General features: G+C 37.8%; 1 protein-coding gene across 2 annotated transcripts in view; it reads left to right on the forward strand.

Moving 5' to 3' along the window:
* UBE2U (ubiquitin conjugating enzyme E2 U) overlaps positions 1 to 10,093 on the forward strand; it is a 35,320-nt gene extending 25,227 nt beyond the window's left edge. Inside the window, exons 7-9 of one of the 2 annotated variants that reach the window (XM_087820495.1) lie at positions 25 to 122; positions 2,992 to 3,077; positions 9,656 to 9,734. In XM_087820495.1, coding sequence (XP_087676621.1) covers positions 25 to 122; positions 2,992 to 3,041 — 148 coding nt within the window. In that variant the 3' untranslated portion in view covers positions 3,042 to 3,077; positions 9,656 to 9,734. Of the gene's footprint in view, positions 1 to 24; positions 123 to 2,991; positions 3,078 to 9,655 lie in introns of both variants that reach the window. The other variant, XM_016208409.2, reaches the window with a different exon arrangement.
* Positions 10,094 to 24,895: the final 14,802 nt, after the last annotated feature.

Here is a 24,895-nt window from a genome sequence, read left to right on the forward strand (position 1 = left end):
CACCGGAGAAATTCTCTCTCTTAGTTTTATAGGTGAGGAAACAGGAGTGGAGGGGTTAGGAAATTTTCCCAGCGTCGCACAGCTCATAAGTCACAGTGCCAGAGCGTTTTCACCCAGGCCAGGTGAGTCCAGAGCCTGTGCTCGTAATCATGATACTACATGACTAAATATCCAGAGACACATAGGGCAACGTTGAATCATGAGGCTTTGTTATAGCTGGGACTTTGCTTCCCTGAAATATCACTACCTCGGTTCTCTCTTCCCGTTAACTATCCTTTTACTTCCTTCGCTGACTCCTCTTAGCTAGGAATTGGTTTCTGCTCTTTCTTTTCTAAACACTTAATTACTCTTTTGGAGTTTGTTTTCCCTAATGGCGTCATCTATCAACCTTTATGTTGATTTGACCCAAATCTCTTATTTCCAGTCTCAATTTCTCAACCACACTCCTAAAGGTCACCACCTAAAACCTGTGTTTAAAATTAAACTCATATTTTACTTCAGTTTCTCTAGACACTTTCTATTAATAGCAAAACTAACTGGTCTTCCGGGCTTTAGGAGAATATTTGACCCTCACATTCCTTCACCTTTCACACCCTATCAGGCAACCAGTCCAGCCAGTTCTTTACCAGGGATTCTTCTCCTCCCCTTCTTAATCTTTGCTCTCTGTATCTCTTGCCTGAATTATTACGTTTTGTTTCTTAACTTGTCCCCCAGCATTTAATTTCCCATAGAATCCACCCTGCATACTAATGCCAGGAAAAACTCTTACATACTGATTTCATAATTTGCTTGCCTTATTGGAAAACTTCTGATTGCTCTCTATCACCTAATAAATCAAGATTACTGAGTCAACTCTAATCCGTTCTCTGCCTAAATCTGAAGACCCTGCACTGCCCAGTTTCCCTTATTTTATCAAATTCCAACGCCTCTGGAATTGGAACTCTCCACTCTAGTCGATTATCTTGTTACCGTCCTCTCTTTCCCCAGCATCCTCTGTGTGCACACATGCACACACCGTGCTCCTTCCCATCTGAGCTATTTATTGCTAATAATGTTTCCCTGGCCTAAAATGCTTCTTTACTTGGTTCCAGGGCCACATCCCACTTGACTCTTTCCCTAATGCCTCCCAAACAAAGTTGTATCTCCCTATTTTGACTTTTTCTGCTTACTGCCATTGCCAAGTAAGTATCTGTCATTATAGTCTCCAAATGTCCATGTTAAATGATGTAACACTTTGTGATGTTAACATGTAAAGCTATTCTACTTACTAGTTCAGGTAGACATCTTATTTTCCCCAATAATGGGGTCTGATGTTCAGTTTAAAATCACGTCTTCTACTTTTTCATATTCGTAATGCTCAATAAAGTCCTGTTCCTGGTTGAAACTATAAACATATGTATTTTTTATACTGCACATATCCCTGTAAACTTAGCAGTTTATCTGAATGGCAGTAAAATCGTTACTGTCCTCTTATGTTAAGGGGCTGTTTCCTTTACAGAAGTGAAAATGCAAATATTCCCAAATGTTTAAGACATTCTGCTCTGTATACTCAAACTATACTAACGTTATACCTTTTAGGGCAATATTTTTAATTATTCTGGGGGAAGAAAAGAAAGCCCCCGAAGGCCAACAGTTTGAAATTGAACAGGACACTGTTGGGAAGGGGGAGGGTCAGGGGTCGTAGTCAAACAGACAAAAAACAATGGAGACGATTGTGCCTGAAGATGGTGTATTTTTTTTCACGAGACAGTGTGTTGACAGTTTCCTTCCTCTTGGGTCATTGTTGTCTGCTAAATGATCTGTGACAGCAAATTGATCACAAGCTTTTTCATGCAGGAGATATAATGCAGCCTTTCATTTTGTTACCTCCGTTGCCAAATGCCGAAACGTTTCTTTGGGAAATTAATGTTAGTTTAGTATATCATTTAGTAGTGGAAAGCACTGCATGGAGCTCTGGAAGCAATAATAGCAGTGATTAATTTATCTCCACCAAGTTTCAGATTTCTACTTACGTGCGATTGCAAAAGCAATAACACATTTGAAAAATGTTAGTCTTAAAGTGAGGTGTCTGCAATTATCATTTAAATAAATTAATGTGTTAACACATTTAGATATTGCCCCATTTGTTTTAAAAATTGAATCAAATGTTTACCTTAAGGCACCTATAAAAATTAATGCTGGTAGACTTGTTCTAACGGAAAAGTTACTTCTTCCTCCAAAGAGCTAGGAACTTAAAATGGAACACAGACAAGTTCTTTTACATTTGATGTTGAAACACCTAAGCCAGTCAATTGGTGATTTCATATATCTGAAAAATATCCCAACGTTTTGTTTGTAGAATGTTGAGAATCTCTGCACTCAAAAGGTTTGTAGGAAAAGAAAAAAATTGGAAAGGCAGTTCTTTAAGAGACTATTTCACAGTTCCTGTTTAATACTTTATAACAACCTTTGCTTTCCCATTAGGACATAGTAATGTTAGCACAGGAAAGGGAAAATGCAGGCAGGAATAGTAGAAGAGAGTTTTTTCCTCTTTAAAAATGTCCAAATTCGGTGTCAAAATTAAACTAGTCTCAATTCTGGTGTTTCATTTCTGCTCATAATAAAAAAGAAATAAAGGTGATTTTACTAAAATATGGCCTAGAAATTTAAGAAAATTACTTATTGTAGAAAGAACATGTATAGGTATGATCCTGTCCTTAAAGTTCTTTTTTAGTTAGCAATGAATGGCAGGTAACTTAAACCTGTATTTTTTTTTTATAATATACACACAGGTGCACATTTACATCTACTATTGAAAAATTATTTGGACTGCTTTTCTTTTTTGTAATTTGTGTGTATTAGTGGAGGAATTAATGTGTTAGATTTGTCAGAAACTGCAAATCAGTTTAATGCTTTGTGACAAGATATTGTTATATGAAGCAGTCCACTCTGATAATTTTAAAAAGAAAACTTGCAAACTACTCATTGTCTGATTTTAATTTATATTTTCAGGTCAATTAAAATTTCATTTGACGATTACTTCAAGACCTGGTCTGAAATAGCTACATCAAAAGCTGCAGAATGTTACAGGACTCCATGTAAGGTGGCCTAGTCTTACCCTGTGTCCTTTCTGTGTATATTAACCTCTTAATTATTCTCAGCTTGTCTTGCTCTAAAAGACTAATTGACATATATTTGCAATTTGAAGGTGATAAACTTCTCTGTTTGCTCTATATGCTAATCATCAACTTAATTTAGTTCCTCTTTTGTATAGCACTTTGGACTGAAGTCTGATTAAAAGCTGGAAGGAAAGATAGGCAATTGGAGGAATAAAAAATGAAGTTCTCAGTCTTATGAGGTTTACTTTACTCCCTTCAGCCCAGAAAGAAGGCTTCATAGCTGGAGGAACCTTTTTGATTCTAAACACTATTAATCCAAAAAGCCAGAGTAAGTAGTAAGTAGAAAGACAGAAAAGGGGAAAAAAACCTAAAAGCAACCATATAAACTTAGGACTTTCAATTATATCAACTTAAGGCAAAATTGGTTGCCATCATACATGAGGAATTAAAAAGTGAGGGGAGAGCTGGACAACTTTTATTTCCCATTTAATCAAATCTTTAGAGTACTATTTCATTATGTGGGTCAAAGTAGGTTATCCAGTCTACACACTCTTACCGCACTGTGATTCTGCTTCAGCTGTTCTGCCGAGTGGTGCATTCTGAAGTTCCCTGTGACTTCCTAATTCCCAGATTCAGTGACTGTTTCTTTTAGTCTTTATGTTGCACTCTCATCAGCTGTGCTGTCCTTGTATTAGATGACACCATGTATGCATCTATGGTTCTCCTCCTCCCTCACATAGTAATCCTCTGCCTCTTTCCTTAGAAAAACTTCCTTGTTCAGCCCCCTCTACCCATTTTCTCTAAGAGCCCTCACCCACCACCCTGGTCTTCATTAGCCTGCCTTCCAGTAATTCCTGAAGCCACGTCACTAGCCAGGCCCCCTCCTGGATTCCGCATGCATGTTTACAACTGAGCATTGAGCATCTCACCTACATGTGTTCAGGAATCTTATACTTAAGATGTCCCAAAGGACCTTCATTATCTTGCCCTAAAGACCTTTTCCTTTATTACCTCTCTTGGTTAGTGTAGATCACCATTATTGCATTTACTTGCCTGAACTAGAATCACAGAAGTTTCCTAGACCTGTTTACCTCCCTCATTAAGCCCTGTTGATTTTATCTCCTACAACATCATGAATGTTTTCCCTCCACTTCACCCCACCACCACTGCCTTAATTTGTGGTATCATCAAATTTCATCTCATCATTGTGATGGTCTCATAATTGGTTTCAATAGAACAAAATATTGCATGCATAAAAATTTCCAGCCTTATGGCACAAATTACAGCGAAAAGTAGTACTAAGCTTAAATATAAAAAAGTAAGTTAGATCTTTCAGGATGTTGGTTATTAATTATTTTGTGAATTAACATTACCTTCCTCACTCACTCACGGATTAGTGGTTAAGAAAAATAACTTAAGGTGCTTTAAGAAACACAGTTTTGCCCTGGCTGGTGTGGCTCAGTTGGTTGAGCACTGTCCTGTACACTGAAAGGTCACCAGTTCAATTCCTGGACCCAGACTGTATGGGAGGCAACTGATCGACGTTTTCTCTCTCACACTGATATTTCTCTCTGTTTCCCCCTCCCTCCCTCCCTCCCTGTCTAAAACCAATTGTGTGTGTGTGTGTGTGTGTGTGTGTGCGCGCGTGTGTATAAAAGAAGCACAGTCTTTAGTAACTCTACCCATATAAAGATTTTTATTATTTTTGATACCAGGCTACGTGATGTTTACTTCATTTCAGAGATTAGTGGTTGGGTGCTACTTAGTTCATTCAGCAAACATATCTTGAGTGCCTACTATGTGTGAGGCACTGAGGAGCTCAGGTGCACTCCAGTAGGTAGTAACCCTTAACAAACACGGTGTTGAGAGGCAGTTGGCACATTCAGGGAATGACTCAGCGTCCAACACCATCAACCAAAAACCAAACAGATTGGTAGAGGATGGCGCTTTATGGAATAACAGGTAAATTAGAGAGAGGTATTTGGAGACTCCAAACTGCTAGGAAAAATAAAACAATCAAAGCACATGCCAAAACTTGGAAATTATTGTCTTGCAGTAAAGATCAATTAAAAATGGAAGGATAATGAAGCACCACTGACTGCAGTTTCTTCTTCAAAAGTATCTGATATCAAACTGTCTAGAGTGTCTGTCACTAGCCTAGCATGTGATTCACCCCTCTTTGTGAAGCAATAGCTGGGAATGGTTACCTTTAGCCCAGTAGAATTTCTGAGACTTTGATTCCAGCTCTTGATGCAGTATTTTATCATCACTCTGCCTCTTCTTCCCCCAGGGATTTGTTATAAGAATGTTTCAAGAGCTTTCCTTCAATAATAACCAGCACTTAATTAAAAAAAAAAAAAAAAGTAAATCTTACATCTGCTGCTGGCCATTTTGTCTTTGAATAATTCAGTTGGATGAGATCCAATACTATTTTTTTTAACGGCCTAATTTCCTGGCAATAATAAAGACGAAGCTTTTAGATTATAGAATGATTCTTCAACTACTCAGAAATAAAAGGGAAACTTCTAATAACTTCATTTTTCGCAGTTACATTCTTATCACTGGAAATAGTGTTAAGCTCTTATGCATATTTTTAAAAGCCTTTTATGAATAGTGATGAGTGGTTATATTTCGATTTTGGGTAATAACTCCTTTCCATACCTTTGCACTACTAATCTATCAGTAGTCATGTGTGACATAATAATAGTAAGCTTATTCTTGTCTAGCACAGTTTACAGAGTGTACTCTGTAGTATGTTTTTTAATCATCCCAATGTTATTCTTTTATTTATCAACCAATATTTATTAAACATCTAATAAATGTCATGCACAGTGGTATATCAATGCTATAAGCTAGGCATATATTATAACTCTGTTTTATAAATGAGAAAACCAAGACTCAAGGGAAGCTAAGTAATTTACCTAAGGTCACACATGTAAGAGAGAATATCACATATTGGTAAAGAGTATAAATTTTGGAGCCAGATTGCTGAGGTTTAATCCTGGCTCTGCCATTTACTAGCTGTGTGACCTTGGTAAGTGTCTTAACCTCTCTGTGTCCCAGTTCCTTCATCTATAAGATAAGGATATTACAGTACCTATCTCATAGGTTGAAGTACTTACAGCAGCACCTAGCACCTATGAGTGTTCTATAAGTGTGGTTATTATTAATTAGTACAAATAGACTGTGGCCCAAGGAGTTGAACCAGATCCTCTGGCTCCACATTTGTTGTTTCCTATCATACTATACTGCTTTTATAATATGATATAAAATGTTTATCTCTTTATAGCCTGAGATTTATTTTTTAATTGAATTTAGTGGGGTTACACTGACTAATAAAATTATATAGGTTTAAGGAGTACAATTCTATATAGCCTGAAATTTAAATTCAAACTCTGAAGAATATGTAGTACATTTTTTAATAACTATAATTATTAGTTCATAATCATAGGCAATCATATGGGAAAATGTATGGATGATCCACTGTTCTCTGTCCATCACTATAGAATAGCAAATTAAAAGTCTGGCAGAGAACAAACCACTACATCTGGTTGTGGGCAACAGCACCTTAACGACAGAATATGATCCCCATAAGGAAATGTTTATGTTAGAGGAAAATAATTCCTTCAGACCAGTGTACCCTGTAATATCGAGCGGAGGCTTCCTGATGTTTGCTGTCATCAAGACAGACCAAACAGCCTGAAGCATCCTGGGGATGCTTGCTTTCACCCTAGGAGACTTTCATTCTTTGAGTCTTTGAGCCAGAAATAAGGGCAAGTGTCTCCAAACTGCATTTAGATGCAAGAGGCAGTGTCATCTAATTCCCATGCGTGGTTCTAAGTCTTGGCTGCTCATTAGAACCACCAGAGGAGCTTGTAAAAATTCCCATGGAAAGGGCACACCCCCAGACCAATTCCATCAAGATCTCTGGGGGCAAGACCAGGCAGCAGTAGCTTTTAAAGCTCCCAGATGATTACAATGTGCAACCAAGTTTGGAAAGGCTCTAGCGGGAAGAGCATGATGTCAGAATATCGAGACTCCTTAGCCCTGTGCTAGTTGGCTACATACAGTTAAGTGAATTTAGGTTGGACATTTAACACTTTGTACCTCATTTCTCATTTCTATTCATTGACAAAAATGTGCCACTCTTATTTTAAGTTGCTCTATGGTTGGTATGAGATAATATATGTGAAGATAAAACCAGCTAAGGCAAATTGGTGCTATTATATTTTTTTGGACATTGCTAGTCCCATTAGTGGGAAATTTTTTTTTTTTTTTTAATCAACCTATATGAATGTTGGACAAGAGGTGTGTCGTGGCAAAAACAGAGCAGGAGTGATTCCTGGTAATCCTTGGAAGGGAAGGAAGGAGAACCATGTTACGGAGTCAATAGAGGATGATTTCCTACCACAGACTATAAGACTGCGGCAAAGGCAAGATCCGGGGTGATGGGGGAGTTTCAACTCCAAGAACTTGTGACAGGATTTTACTGGCCCTGTCTTCTTGCTCACTCTCTTGTGCCCCACGCGCTCTCTCTTTCCTGGTCTTCATTCTCCCAGTACTCCTCTCCAGGCAACACTGTTTATTGGGCATCTGCTATCTCTGGGCAGCCGACTGTGTGCTGGAGACGGGAAGATAAGGATCAGGATAAGCATTGTGAGGAGTTTACAGTCAAGTGGTCGGAGACAGATACGTGAAAAATTATAGGGATAAAGTAGGAAGTGTTAAAAGATTGTAAAAATGCTGTTACTTTTTCAAAAATCTCTCAGATAGTGAAGAAAGTAATGAAGAAAATAAGTCAGTGTGATATCCAATGAATGGTACTGGTCAGGAAAAATGACCATGCCATTTGGGGTTTCATCATATATAAGAAAGAGACTGCCGTACATACTCAAATAGAAAATGTAGGAAAGGCAAGTTCAAAAAATTAAGGGACGATATAAATTATGCTTGATTAGAAACTTCAGATTTTTGTCTGACTTATAATAGTCCCAATGGGAAGACATTACTCAACCTTTTGTTTGTTCATCTGTAAAGTGGGTATTGTAATGGTAACCACTGCATTCGTACTTTACAAATGCCCAGCATTTAGTAAGAACTCTATTAATATTAGTTACTATAATCATCCGAAGGAAATAATGAGACCTCACTAAGAACTCTTGGGAGCTCAGATTTCCTTTTTTAGTAGAAGAGAGGAGTATATATCCAAATACCAATAAAAACAGTATTAATAAAATCTATAAGAATATGTATATGTGCTTGTGTATGTTTGAAGCAAGAAAAGAAATTCAAGGATAGGAACATTGCTAGTGAAAATCATGTAATATTAATAGAAGAAAACTATTCAGTTTAGATGTGTTTTTTTCATCAATGACAAATTTCATCAGGCAAGAAAGAAGTACCAGATACCAGCAAGACTGGTTGAAACATCTAGTTGGTTAAATAGTTCAAGACTGTAAACCTAGGACAATTTTTAAAAAATGGAGATGAAAGATGATAGATAGATAGATAGATAGATAGATAGATAGATAGATAGATAGGTAATGTATATATGTGTATTTGATCTGGCTTAATCACATTTCATGTAAAAACTACCAGTGCCTTAAGCATAATAGATGTCGATAAATTTTATGTGAATTTGAAGGCATAAGTTTTATAATTAACCACAAACGTATGAGCCAGTGGTGTAATATGATTTCCAGAAAATACTAATGCAGATCTGAGGTGACTGATAGAAGTGTAGCACACAGACTGAGGGAGGTAGCAAGTCAGTTGCATCTTTGCTACTCAAATGAAACCAAGATCCTGAGCCGGTTCTGGATACAAACTTGAATAGGAACATCAACAAATTTCATTGCCAGGATGGTAAGGATGGTTGGGTATCTAGAAAATCATGTCTTAAGAAACACTTGCAGGAACTGAGGCTGCCCTGAGAGCAATGTCCAAATATTAGAAGAGCTCTCTCCCATGGGGAGGAACAAACTCACTCAGTACTGCTCCAGAGGTCAGAACTAGGACCGGTGGAAACTCGGCACTCAGACTAAGGAAGGACACCGTGACCTACTGTCTGTCGATGGAGCAGGCAGTCCCCCAGCAACGAAGAGGAGAGCCTTTTGTTGTCGGCAAAGGATTCATTTACAGACTGGATGATCATCTGTTGCATATTCTTTGGGAAAGGCCAAGACCTGTAATGTCACTTCGAACACCAAGATTTTACTTTTGCTACTTGAAGTGCTAAGTTAGAGTTTTGTTAAACTATGGTGTCTGTAGTTTCTGTAGGAGTTATTTTAACACCCTCTTCATCACTATAAATGATACATAAACAAATGTCATTATAATGAAAAGTTTTGAAGTCACAATCTACTTATTTCAAACTATTCAATATTACCAAGTTCAAATAAAAGGAAGAATTATGGAAAGTGAGCATTATCACATGACTTGAAGTATATAGTGTACATTGTTGCTACATATCAACTTAATGAGAGGTGGATTATTTTAAACTTTGAACTGTTATTAAAGAATGCATACATAGCTCCTTTTCTGTACTCTCATTTCAGTGCTTGAAGATCCAAGTTTTATTGGACAGTATCATAAATGGAAGAAAATGGAGCTAAAACATCAGAAAGAATGGAATTTAAAGTAAGTAATTTGAAGGGTCTGGAATATATTATTCTATTAACTTGAAAATATTGGCTATTCCACTTTCTACTATCTAACTGAACCATCAGAAGAAACCCTTTGGAAAGAACTTATACTTTTCTCTAAACATAACAAAAATAAGAAATATCATTTTTTTCCCTTTCATATGAATCCGGGTGGGAAACATCTTTGCTACGTATTGGCTGCCAAAAAACGGATATAGGACCTGAGCCATGGTGCAGGATTCTCACAGTACCCTCCCTGTTAATTCCCATTCCCATTCCCCTTATCAACATGATTTAGAAATAGGGAAAAATCCCATCCTGTTTATGTATCATCAGATAGCTTTCCATCCTTCTCATAGTTCCAAATATTTTTCCTCTGCCACTGATTTCTCACTCAGGAAGCAAATATATCACATCTAATGAGGAAGTCTATAGTAAAATACAGAAATAAATGAAAGTATCTAGAGAAATCGTTGGCTCTCAGACTGCATTAAGGAAGGGGTCTCCATCGCACCTGGGGCTCGGCTTCTAAAGGCGGTTGTTTTGCTTCGTGGTGCTGGAGCAGAGACTTCATCTCAGCCCGGCGAGGTTGCAGTAGCCATTCATCCTGGTGGGTTTATTTCAGAGTACTGAGTGTGCTTGCTACCACCAAGCTCGGGGAGTGAAAGATCCCACTTTATTTGCATTTACCTCATTTTTTTTTTTTTTAGCTCTTTGACTTGTTAGCAACGCGACATCTTTTCTAGGTGGAAATACAAAGTTAGTAAACATAATGTGCAGTATGTTGAATTTGTGGAGGAGCTGAGGTTCTTAAAATATACTTTTCTACCCTTTCACGGCAGAGTTCAGGTTGGATTTCCCAGCAGGATATTCTTTTTCCAGTCGACTCCTGCAACAGCTCCTCCCGTGAGCCTAAGTGGAGAAAAGCATTCAGTGCTTTTCTGCGTTCAGAATAAATTACAGGCAGTAGAAAAGTTTTTATTAAGCAGAATTTGAAATGCACGTGTGGTGTTTTTCTTGAAGGCACGTTTTAAGTTTCATTTAGAGCTAGAGAAACATACTTAGAACATAAGGTTAATTTCTCTGTGGCTTCCTTTTTTATTTCCTGTAGCAGCCCTGCGTTGTTTTATTTGTTTGATCACGCGTTCGTTATGTAATGCCAGCATCCCACAGAACCCCCACATTTAGAAAAAGTAGGACCATGTCATTTTCAACTTATCCATCCACTTCTACATATGGCTGAAATAATTGCGAGCTGTTTGAGTGCTAGAACATTTTTCCAAATACATTATTTTGAAGTTACAGGTCAAATTATCATGTGTGTGGTGACCCTGTCAGAATAAAACTCTCACACCTTATGCCATCTGGTGGCTGATGAGAATATATTTAGATCAGATGATATTTGCTGCTTTCTGTTTTGGAGATGATTATTAAAAAAAAAAAAAAATACTAAATAAGGTTTTTAAAAGATATATTACCTTTATCTGTATAATTTTATTGTGGCATAAATATTTGAGTATGCAAAAAATCTAAAGTATGGTGGAATCAACTTCTTTTCAGATAATCATTAAGAGTCTCATATTCATCAAAATACATGAGGTACAATAAAGTGATCAGTTCATAGAGACCTAAGTAGAAAATGTTTGGGCATCTATGCAAGTGAGTAACTGGTCCATACGTCCATGCAGGACCATACCACCATGCATCTTTCTGTTTTTGTTTGAAAATGCTTTTCTTACATTGGAATTTCCTATTAAAAACAAAACAGAAAATGCAAATTGAGACTCTTTCATCTGTACAGCATTAAGGAAAAAGAGAGGCCTATCTTTCCTGCCTCTTAGCCCTCCTCCTACTGTCCTCCCATCCCCTCATCAATCAAGACCCAATTCTTAAGCCACACTAAATTCTCTTTCCTATTATTTGGGGACATAAGATCTTTTCACCACTTTGTGCCTTCTGCCTGGGATGTCTTGCCCAGCTGGGTCCTTGCTGGTGGTCTAGAGTTAGGATCTGGTCTGAGTGAAAAAGCGGAGTGTGGAGTGCTTCAGTGCAGGGGTGCTGGAGCCAGACTGCCTGGATTGGATCTTGGCGCTGCCAGCTACCCGCTCTGGGACCTTGGGCAAGTTATCTGAATTCTTTGTGCCTCAGTTTCCTTCTCTGTTAAATGGCAGTAATTACTGTACCTACTACCTCCCATGGAGACTGTGAAGATGAATTAATATATGTAAAATGCTTCAAACTGTATCTGGAACATAGTTAAGTACTCATAGGTTCTCTCTTATTTATGCTCTTCCTACTGTGGCCCTGGTTTCCGATTTCAGATGGGAAATCTCTAGAGGCAGCATGGGGAAACACGGGCTTTAGAGTCAGACAGATCGGGGAGAAATTCTTCCCACAGTGAGCTTGTTTCCTTATCTGCTCGATACAGATGACGTGACCTACCTTGCGAAGTTGTTTTGCATTTGATCTCTTGAATGAGATCATCTATATAAAATCATGCAGTGTTGACATATGTACATTCAATAAATATTAGTTCCTGGGATGGGGATGGGGAAGGGGTGATACAAGCCCATGCCCACCAGCTTTTCAAATAAAAATAGTCTGTCAGAAACATGTAGAAATTGTAAAATTTTCTCAGGTTAGGAAAGGATACCTGTCACGACCACCTTTATTTTAGTCCCATTATATGTGCAGTTTTTCGTGTGTTTTTTGTTTGTTTGTTGTTTCCCTTTCCCACTTCACCTTCTCTTCTGCCTGGCAAAGTATTTCACAAACATGGCGCGAAGATCCAGCTCAGTCGTCTCTTGGTGAGAGGGTCCCTGGCATCCTCTCCCTCCCAGGCACTCTGTCCCTAGCTCTTTCAGCCCTGGCAGCGTGGGCGTGGGGTGGCGTCTCAAGAAGAGAGACCAGGGCAGGGCGATCCTGGAGCTTCATATTCCCTGAACTTCGCACAGTACCTGGCCAGCTACTAGGCGCTCGGCTCGGTTGGTGTCTGTGCAATGACGCACACTTAATGTGTACCTTGTTTCCTCACTCAAGGGGATTAAATGTGAGGACAGTTAATTTTCAGAGAAATAAAATGTAGGTGCTGACTTCTATGAAGGCCCATTCTAATGCAGAGGTTTTGCTTCTACTTAGGGAACTCTAAGGATGCAGTCATAGACGAGTGATTGAAAACTGGAAATATAAATGACTGTCATGAATATTTTATGCAAATTCTTAAGTTCCACACACGTTTTTAGTTAGTATTAATAGGAACCCATTGTCATTACTAGCAGCTCGTACATATTCATGAACCGATCATTTGGTTTGGTGCTCATTGCTAAGGGTTTTTGTTTTTTCTTTCCTATTGCCTTGTCTGTCTTTTGGTTAGCCGTGCAGATGCTTTATTCCATCCAAGACATGAGAAGAATATGAACCTAGAATCTAATCAGTAGCTCATATTAATTTTTCCTGGAGAAATAGTGAAAGACAAAATCAGAAAGTAATGCAAGCTGTTTTTTTGAATTTTACTTATGCACATATAAAACTACTTTTATGTCATGATCTACAGCTAATGATCGCTTATGTGGTAATGGAAAGATTTATACTGGTAGTATAAGCTTTGTCAGCAAGAAAGTTATCTAAATAAAAGTGATCGATTCTGGAGAAGTTTTACATTCTGTGTAGCTTAGAAAAGAATATTGCTCATGTTCATCCATAAGGAGGTACAGAGGGAACAGGAACTAACATGGTAAAGCACCTACTGTGTGCTGGGTATTCTCCCTTTGTTTACTAATGTAATACATACTGGTCATGCTGTGGAGTTGACAGTTATACCTCTATGTGTACACACATATCTCTAAGTGTAACTCCCATCATATCCATCAGCCTTCTTCAAAGCCTACACTCCAAGTCAAAGCACTTTCTTTGTTATACAGTCACAGTTTAAGATAAGGTTCTTAGCCTCTCTTTTCAACTGATCTGTCACCCCTGCATTTTCTCTACGGAAGTTCTGTGAAAATAGAGGCAGCTCTTATATGTAGTTTATTAATGAGGGAAACATGAGGCACAAAGAGATTAACCAACGTGCCAGAAGTTATTGATAAGCACATATTTAAAAACAAAAAGTAAATTATTTCCATCTGCCTTTTAATATGTGCTTATTTAAAAACTTAACATTTTCAGCCCTAGCCGGTTTAGTTCAGTGGTTAGAGTGTCAGCCCTTGAACTGAAGGATCTTGGGTTCAGTTCTGGTCAAGGGCATGTACTTTGGTTGCAGGCTTCATCCCCTGCCCTGGTTGGAGCGCGTGCAGGGGACAGACAATCGATGTCTCTCTCACATCGATGTTTCTCTCTCTCCCTTCTACTCTCTCTGAAAAGCAATGGAAAAAATATCCTCAGAAGTGGATTAAAAAAAAAAGCTTAAAATTTCAGGTAAGTATAAAAATGTTGCTTACCCAATTACAAGCACAAATCGAGTCTACCTTCTATGAAAAAGTTTTGTGAGGTGTTTTGTTTTGTTTTGTTTTGTTTTGGGTCAATCTCACCATCTATTATTAAACAATATTACTTCCTTTCTCCTATATATAAAAAATTAACATGTACTATAACAAATACCAGCATAAAACTTCCTTATATTTATAAAATATACTCTAGACTTAGTTTTACTATTTTCTAAATTAAGGATGTAATGTATATTATTTCTAAGTTCCTGCAGTATCTGACTCTGTGTTTCAACGTACAAAAATATGTGATCTTCCTTTAGCATAACTATGTTTGATTCCCTTTTCTGCAGTTATATAGAAAACATTTATCCTGAGTACATTAATTTAAGGTATGTTTGTGCTATTTGTGCTGTTCTCTGAAGAGTTATTGACCTTAAACATTGTTTTGATAGGTTTGAATAATTATATATTTAATGCATTTTTATAGCTTCAATATGCATTTTTCAAAAAAAATTCTCTTTATTGTTGAAAGTGTTACAGATGTCCCCTTTCTTCCCCATTGACCCCTTTCTACCCCACACTGCCTCCCCACCACCACCTCCCGCCCCTAATGTATTTTTAAGAAGGCTAGCTTTTTTATTCCCCAAACCTTGAGTGCCATCTAGTGGTTAAAAAGAGAATTGGCATTAGAATGAGCATTGGAAGTGATCCCCTGAAAATAATAGACATGGAAAAAATATAGACAAAGGGGAAGAATCTCTTCTTAAAAATAAAATAATTTCTTCCAAGCAACTGCTTAGTCTCTGCTTGGATGTTTTTAGAGAAAAGTTCAGCACTTCAGGAAGCATTCAAATAGCTCACATCCTCCTTATTTTTAGCTTAAATGTAACACCTTATGACACTCAGCCATCCAGGTTTCTTTCATATATAAGATTTTCACTGAACACCTACTATGTACTTTTACATTTGCCTGCAAAACATCCAGAAAATAAGAAACTATTTCCATTTTATAAGGAAGGAGTACAGAAATTGTGTGTGTGTGTATTAAATTCCTTAAGATTACACACTCAGTGACAGAGCTGAAATTAAAATATACACTGCCAGATGCTACAATCCACACATTTTTTTATTAGATCCAGCATCAGCTCAGACACTGAAAACCCAGGAATGTTTTTGGATATGGGTAAAAGACATGATTCAAGGGACACTGTTATGGGGGGGGGGGGGGGGAAGTATCACCACTTGTCCTTGGGAGCAACACATATAAGGCTCTTCTGTTGTGTGAAATTGCTCTGTAAGTCTCAGAAAATAGGTATCATGTCTTTCTCCCACCTCCCCTCAAGCTTTCTCTTTTTCTGAATAAACATACTTAAAAAAAGGGTTCTTGGACCTGGTCCCAATGAATGTGCGTGGAGGCTTCCCTATACCTACAAGCAATTCTCAGACGCTAGCACAGTGTCCAAGAATTCAGCTCAGTTCTAGCACTGTCTACCCGGAGATAGTGCCCGATTCCACAGGTAAAGGGCTCAGTCCCACAAGACCAGTCTCCACTTCAAGTGCCAGTTTCAAACCCAGGTTTTTACCTGCACTTATGACTGACTGGCTGTAATTTAGACATTCCCACAACCCCCCCTCAGATTTGATTCATTTGCTAGAACAGCACACACAACTCAAGAAAACCTTTTTCCTCCCTAGATTGTAGATTTATTACAAAGGATATTAAAGGATATGAATCAATAGCCAAATGAAAAGATACATAGGATGAGGTCCCGAAAGGAGGAGCCTCTGTCCTTGTGGAGCTTGGTTGGGGCCCACCCCAGTGGCACGCAGAAGCACTATATTCCCTTATGTGGAAGCTCTCTGGGAAAAAATAAAAGAACCTATGAGCTGTCCTTATTTGGGGTTTTATGGAAGTTTCATTATGTCTTTATGATTGGCTAAGTCATTGGCCATTAGAGATGGATTCAACCTCCAGCCCCTTCCTCCCCCTCAGAAATCAGGGGGAAAGACTGAAAGTTCCAATCTACAAACCACATGGTTGACTCTTACTGGTAACCAGCCCCCACCCTTGGGTGGGATCCAAAAGTCACCTCATTAACCTCATAACAAGAGACACCATTGTTGCTGTCATCACTTAGGTAATTCCAAGGGGGTTGGGAGCTCTGTGCCAGAAATGGGGACAAAGACCAAATATATTATTATTAGAAGTCACAGTATCACACACACCAAGTTCTTTCAACTGCTTTTCAAAATGAATTCCATATTCTTTATTGTTCCCCACTATGGATATAATTCATTTCATCAATTCTCCTCTCAGAATGTAGCCCCAAGACTTTACCGTAGCTTTCTGGTTATAGCACAGAATCTGGTGGGGCCTCTTATATTATAAACACCAGGGCTTCTGGCTGCTTTCCCCTTCATCTCTCCTCAAAAACAGGAGTTTGATACCAAGTCAAAGACATTACTGGACTTTTTTTTTTTTTAAAGATAATTGCTCCTTTAATAGTGCTCCCACTCCAAACACTCTTTTGAGGGGTTTTTCTGTCTCTTTCTCTCCCTCTCCCCCATGACTTCCCCCTCAACAGCCCACCCCATTCCCCCTTTCCTCTCCATGGCCACAGAAATACAATCCATGCATTGGCTTAGGCTTGGTCTGAGCAGGGTGAGAGTGAGGATGGTTCTGGTTCCCCAGAGGCGTATTAGATTGTGTTCTACCAAAAGGAGGAACCAGAAGGAAGCCAAGAAGTTCCCTTAGAACTTGTTACAGAAAGTCAGATTACTGGATGTAAAGATACAATAAGTTTTATTACTCTCATAATGTACATAAAGCTATATTTTCAAAACATGGCAATTTACATTGCTACCAAAGTTATTGAGAATTTAAAATGAACACACATTAGGGTTTTTTGTTTTATTTTTTAACTTAATAATTATGGCATCTTCCTTTATAGGCATTTAATTTGCATTTCTTTAGTGATACTAAACACATTAGTTTTTAGTTATAATGACAAATGTTTGAATGAAAAAGGAAATGTTAGTCTTACAGTTTTTGAAAACATTTATCAGTGGGAGAGAAAAGATGTGTGAAGTTATGTTATTTTCTCAAGTCATGTTTGTTCTGAGGGAAATAAGATTCTAATGACTTTTTTTTTCCTACACACACACACAGGGCTCACAGAGGTCTAGAAATAGTTTGTGTTCTGCTGGGTAGAGTGGCAAGACCTCTTAATTCAAGAATTCAAGGGACATTGGATAGAGACTACTTACCTTAGTAGTGGGGCTGTGTTATCCCCCAAATAAAAGCTGTTCTATACCCATAAGAAAGCTCAAACACAAGTCTTAAAGATACCAAACTGATTTGCAAGATACTAGCTGCATCTTGTTCAGTAGAACAAAAACTAGAACAATGGACAGTCGTATTTAAAGGAATATAACAAAATTCAGCACCCCAAAAATAAAATTTACAGTATCCTTCATTCAATTAAAAATAGCTGGTCATGTAAATAAGCAGGAAAATATAACCCATAACCAAATGAAAACTCTATCATACACATAGATCCATAAATGATAGAGATGGTGGAACTTGTAGAAAACCACAAATAGAATGAAGATGAATGGAAGATAAACAAAATGCCATCTAGAGATAAACACATTAAAAATGTTTTAAATATACACCGTATGGAAAAAGCAGCAAATTAACCACTATAGAAGGAATGACCCTGTGAACTTGAAAGGGTAACAATATAAGCTCTTCAAAATAAGCATAGAGAGGGAAAAGACTAGGGGAAAAAAGCATCAGTGAGCTGTGTGACAATACCAAATGGTGTAAGTTACATGTAATTGGTGTCTCAGAAAAGAAGTGACAGAAAAAAAAGTATGTGAAGAAATAATTATGGTTGAATTTTTCCAAATTTGATAAAAGCTATAAACTCAGAGACTGAGTTCAGTGAATCCCAAGAAACAGAAATGTAAAAAAAATCATGCCAAGGCACATTATAATGTGCCATAATAAAATCACTGAAACTCAGTGGTAAAGTGAAAAATCTTCAAAGCAGCAAAGACTAAAAAGAAAACATACACTGCATGTAGTGGGACAAAGATAAAAACAACCAATAGCTTCATGTCAGAAACCTTGCCAGCCAAAAGATGATGGATGACAATTTTATGAAGTGCTTGAAAGAAAGAAAATGTTAACCTAGAATTTTATACCCAGTGAAAATCCCTCTTTAAAATGAAGGTAAAATAAAGACTTTTTCAGACCAATAAATTCAACCACATAGATGAAATGAACACATTTCTTGGAAGACAATGTCTACCAAGACTCACTTAAAATATAATGGATAACCTCAATAATCCTATGTCTAATTTAAAAAAATAAATTGATAGCTAAAATGCCTTCACACAAAGACAACTTCAAGCCCAGATGGTTTCACTGGAGAATTTTTGCAGAGATTCAAGGGAAACATAATACCAATGTACACACAAATTCTTTCAGAAAGAGAATGTTTGCAGATATAATTTATTAAGATGAGGTTATACTGGATTAAAGTGGGCACTAAATTTAAGGGCTGGTGTCTATATAAGGAAAGGAGAGGACATAGATACACACAGGAAAGAGGCCATGTCTCGACAGAGGCAGAGATTGGAGTGATGCAGTTACAATCCAAAGAGCACTGAGGACCACTGGAAGCCAGCAGAAGTTAGGAAGAGGCAGGGAGGGGTTCTTTTCAAGAGCCTGAAGAGGGAGCATGGCCCTGCCAACACCTGATTCCAGACTTTAGCCTCCAGAACTGTGAGAGAATAAATTTCTTATTTTATGCCACCAAGCCTGTGGTCATTTGTTGTGGAGGCCCTAGGAAACTAATACACTTTGCTATACCAAGTGATGTTTTTTTAAAATTATGTTTACAATATTAATCGTATACCATATTTGTTTGTTTGCTGTTCTAACTAGCCTTCTGTTGGAAAACACAAATTTGGACACTTTCAGTTTACCATTGCATTAGTCAGTGCTCAGAATGGCACCATGTTCAAAACCCATTACTCTGCTCATCTGTTTTATGTTATTTGTTTGCCTTATTTTTCTCAGAAGTAATGTAAGCTTCCCAAAATTCATTTGGGAAATTATATCATTTCTTCTTTGTCCTGTTGTAGGTATGCGGCTGCCTTCGCTCAGCGTGCTAGAGAAACCAACAGTTCTTACAAAGCCAATTATCGAGCCAGAAGAATCCAGCCCCGCCCAACTCCAGGTAAACTGAGCTCAGCCTATTTGTTTTGCTTTGTTTTTAAAGCTAAAATATTAGTCATAATAATAAATTTAAATTTTTGTTAGTTTAAATAAGTTTAAATATGTGAGACTTAATATTGTGTTTTCCTTTTAAAGCTGCTTTAACTCTTTCTAACAATTTTTTAAAGTAAATTATTTACATAAGATTGGAGCTTTGAAAAAAAATTGAATTACTTATACTTTCAGGCTCACTACACTATAAAACATACAATTTGAAAATCTAAGGCTAAGTTTCAAAATGTGTAAAAGCATTCAAAACAAGCAAAACAGTAAGTAAACTGATCCCTGAAACTCATTATAGACTGAAAGATATATGCATTAGGGCTGAAAAGAAAGGAATAATGTTAGTTGAGTTGTTTTTGGTGCTCTTTTTGAAAATAATGTTTCTCAAAGACACATTTGAGATACATTGAGGGCAGGTCTTGAGTAGGAAGAGACAGCTGGTAACTTATAGTAGAAATCAGCTAGTGCAGAGGAGAAAGCAAGACATGTGGGGGCAGAGAAGTTGGGTTTAGATAACAGGTCTATCTGTATAGTTATGGGAAAGTCACTTAACCCCTGAGCTTCAGTTTTTTCATTCTCAGCCTGTGCTGAGTATATAGAAAATGTTTAATAAATATTTGTCTCTAATATGCTGCCCTGTCTCACAGGATTCTTGTGACTAAATGGCACCATGTATGTGAAAATCTCTGTGAACTGGAAAGCACTATAAGCGTTAGATATTGTTTTCCTGTCACCTGTTCTTTAAACACAATAGCATGTAAATGCTGGGTGCAGGCAATAACCTCCATGCAGTGATTCTCCAAGGTTCCTGCATCCCTACCTCTACCTTTCTTTTCCCTGGCTCAAATTCTACTTCTCTCCCTCCTCCTCAATCTGGTGTATACTCTGATTTTCGTCTCTAAACCACCAGCCTCAGTTTCTCTATTTAACTTTGCCTTCTTCAAGATTTCCCGCTACCTGCAAGGATTGGTAAGTGTCGCCTTTTCCGGCCTTACTCTCTGCTTCCTCCATGACTTCTCCACTCCCTTCTGCAGCCACTATACTCCAGCATCCCCACCATCTTCACCCATAGAAAGAGATCATTTGGGAAAATTGAGTAATACAATTTCTCCCCAAGCTTTGTCAGACTGCTTTCTACCGCTCAAGTCTGCTTATTAAAATCCTTTGTGTCTCATTTCATTCAGGATAAAATTTAGATTCTTTGACATGGCAAAGTCTTTAATGCTCTAATGTCTTTCTGCCTTTTCAGTGGTATTTCTTAACCACTCCCCCATTCACACCCTCAACATCACACTGAGCTAGGGTCATGATTGTTTATTTCCTTCCTCATTAAAAAAAAAAAAATTGACAAGTACAGTATGTTTTCTCATACTCCCACTGCAAACAACTTTTCCTCCTTCCTTTCTTTACCTTTCTAGTCCCTCCTCCTCCTCTGAGATTCATCTCAGGTATTACCTTCTCTAGGAAACCTCCCCAGTGGGCTCTCGCGTAGCATTTTGTCATGCCATATCGTGCTCTATTAGTTTTCTGTTGCTGTGTAACAAATTACCCCATGCTTAATGGTTTAAAACAACACGTATTTATTATTTTACAGTTTCTATGTGGCTAGAGTCCAGGCACAGTGTAGTTGCTCCTCCACTGGGGATCTCATAAGGCTGCAATCAAGGTGTCAGCTGGGCTGCATTCTTACCTGGAGGCTTGAATGGGAAAGGATCTGCTTCCTAGCTCTCGAAGGTTGTTGACAGAATTCACTTCCTTCTGTCCTTAGAACTGAGGCCCCAGCTTCTCCCTGGCTATATGCTGGAGACCTCCCTCAACTCCAAGAGGCTACCTATAGTTCATTGCCATGTGGGCTTTCCCATCATAGCCTCCAGCAAGGAGAGTCTGATAGCAAGATGGCAGAATGGAATATTATGTAACATAACATAATCATGGGAGTGAGGTTCCTCACCTTTGGCATATTTATTGATTAGAAGAAAATGACATGTCCCACCCACTCGTAAAAGGGAGGGGATTACATAAAGGTATGGACACTAGAAGTTGGGGATCATGACAGGCCACAGTAGAGTTTGCTGTCACACATGCTGTGTGATATTAGTCTCTTTTTTGCCAGTGTCTTTCAACAGAAAGTGACCTCCTGAGGGAAGGGGCTGCTTACCCCTCAATCTGCCACAGCACAGTGCTTGGCATATAATAGTTATTCAATGCTCATGAATCAATGAATGAATGAATGATAGAATGAAGTAGAGTTGTCATGCTTTTAGCAACTCTCATATGGAAAAGGGAATAAATCACTGATGAGTGAGAAATATTAAGAAAGGTGAGCTGGAAGAGAGAATATTTTAAGGAATGTCCAGAAATTAATTAGCTCTTCAGTGCTGAGCTTTGTCTTGTTTGAAAATGGAGTAGATGATCCTTTGTGTTTAATCTTATGCTAAGAGAAAAGACTGTACCTAAGAGGTCATGGTAAATTACATTATTGTTTAGAAATATTCACTCCCTATCCTGTTCTACCACCATGGGCAAAATATACTCCCTTGACCCTTGACTTCAAGCTTTTCCTGTGACTTGTTTTGATCAATAGGTTAGTAGGTGTGACATGCTCAGGGTTTAGGAAGGGTTTGTGCAATTTGGCTTGCTCTTTTTTACTCCTGCCATCATCGCAAGAACATGCCTGGACTAGCCCTCTGGTCACAGAGAAAGATGAGAGTCACAGAGCTCAACTTTCCCACCCATGTCTTCCAGCCATGCCCAGCCCAAAGAAGCCAACCCCCAGCTGAACTGAAGATGTGTGACCTAAACAAATGTTTATTGTTGTATGTCACTGAAATTTTGTAGTTGTATATTATGTAGTAACAGTGAACTTTCACAGGATATCAAAAGGAAACATGACTCAGAAAACGAATGAACTTTGTGCTCCTCTTTAGCAGAGAGGGTTAGAATGTCATAGTTTGCCAATGAGAAAATTCACCTGAGATTTAGGAGGTGGGAGAGAAGAACAGACCATTATTCCTTTTTAAAATTTATTTTTCAATTAAAGTTGACATTCAATATTATACTAGTTTCAGGTGTACAACAGAGTGGTTAGACATTTATATAATTTATGAAGTGATCCTCCTAATAAGTCTAGTACCAACCTGGCACCATACATAGTTATTACAGTATTATTGATTATATTCCCTATGCTGTCCTTTACACCCTCGTGGCTATTTTGTAACTACCAGTTTGTATTTCTTAATTCTTTCACCTTTTTCACCCAGCCCTCCATCCTACCTTCCATCTGGAAACCCTTAGTTTGTTCTCTGTATTTATGTATTTATGAGTCTGTTTCTGTTTTGTTTGTTCATTTATTTTATTCTTTAAATTCAACATATAAGTGAAATTATATGGTATTTGTCTTTCTCTGTCTGACTTATTTCACTTAGCATAATACTCTCTGGGTCCATCTATGCTGTCACAAATGGTAAGATTTCATTATATTTTTATGGCAGAGTAATATTCCATTGTATATATGTCCCACCTCTTCTTTACCCAATCATCTGTTGATGGGCACTTGGATTGCTTCTGTATCTTGGCTATTATAAATAATGCTGGAAAGAACATAGAGGTGCATATATCTCATTGAATTTGTGTTTTGGATATCTTCAGATATATACCCAGAAGTAGAATTGCTGGGTCATAAGGTAATTCTATTTTTAATTTTTTGAGAAACCTCTATACTGTTTTCCATAGTGGCTGCACCAGTTTGCAATCCCAGTAAGACTGCACAAGGGTTCCCTTTTCTCCACATACTCACCAACATTTGTTGTTTGTTGGCTTATTGATTACAGCCATTCTCATAGGTATGAGGTGATATTGTCACTTTAATTTGCATTTCTCTGATGATTATTGAGCATCTTTTCATATGTCTATTGACCATCTGTATGTCCTTTGGAGAAGTGTCTATTCAGGTCCTTTGCCTATTTTTTAATTGGATTGTTTGTTTTTTTTATGTTGAATTGTCTGAGTTCTTTATAAATTTTGGATATTAACCCCTTATCAGATGTGTCATTGGTGAATATGTTCTCCCATTCTGTAGGTTCTTTTGTTTTATTGATGGTTTCCTTTGCAAAACCTTTTTATTTTATTTTTTTATTTTTAAAAAAATATATATTGATTTCAGAGAGAGGAAAGGAGAGGGAGAGAGAGAGACAGAAACATCAATGATGAGAGAGTCATTGATCAAGCCCACAACCCGGGCATGTGCCCTGACCAGGAATCGAATCCCGATCGCCTGGATCCTAGGTTGACGCTCAACAGCTGAGCCACCTTTTTAGTTTGATGAAGTTTGTTTGTTTATTTTTTCTTTTGTTTCCTTTGCCTGAGGAGATATATCAGAAAAAAATATTAGTAAGACCAATGTCAGAAAGTTTATTGCCTATGTTTTCTTCTAGGAGTTTTATGGTTTCCAGATCTTACAATTAACTGTTGAATCCATTTTGAATTTATTCTTGTACATGATATAAAAGGCGGTCTAGTTTCGTTCCTTTTTTTTTTTTTTTTTGCATGTACCTGTCTAATTTCCCCACCACCATTTAGAATAGACTATCTTTATCCCATTATATATTCTTGCTTCCTTTGTCATACATTAATTGACCATATAGATGTGGGTTTATTTCTGGGCTTTCTGTTCTGTTCCATTGGTTTGCGTGTCTGTTTTTATGCCAGTACCATGCTGTTTTGAGTTACTGTGGCCTTGAATAGTTTGATATCAGGTAGTGTGCTTCCTCCCACTTTGTTCTTCCTACTCAGGATTGCTGTGGCTACTCAGGGCGGCCATTAGTCTTGAGAAGTTGTGTATATCATACATGGCAGCCTCCTCAGACCCAGCACTTTCATGCAACTCTTTACAAACTCTCACTTTACAGATATGATGGCTTCACAAATATATCCATGAACTCATAATTTTTGTACCACTCTGAGTGGCAGGATGTGTGCAGCTCCTTGTACTTCCCCATGAACTGGTTTTCCTACTCATATCAGTGCTTCAGGCTAAAGTAGACAGTGACTGGTTTTCCAGTTCTCCAGCTGTAGCCTTCAAGGCCTTCACTCCCCCAGGTCCTCCCACACCTGTATGATCCCAGTTTCCTGCATTAAACCTCTCATTCCTGTATTACTTACAGTGGCTCTGTTTTCTTAACTGAATGCAGACTGATACAGAAGTGAATGGAAATAAAGCATTTGGCAAAAATCAGAGCCCACCTATCAGAACAAATTTTAATATCTTCACTAATTATTTTAAGATTAAATAATTATAAGAAGCAGAGTTTCTAGGATTCATCCAAAGAAAAACAAACTATAAGGCAATTATAATTTGTGCTTCCATAACTTATTTTAACAGTAACATAGTTATTGATTCCCAAGGATTCTCAGAGGGATTTTATAATACTTAAGTTT

This window comes from Miniopterus natalensis, chromosome 9, assembly GCF_054644295.1.
Source record: "Miniopterus natalensis isolate mMinNat1 chromosome 9, mMinNat1.hap1, whole genome shotgun sequence".
NCBI lineage: Eukaryota > Metazoa > Chordata > Mammalia > Chiroptera > Miniopteridae > Miniopterus > Miniopterus natalensis.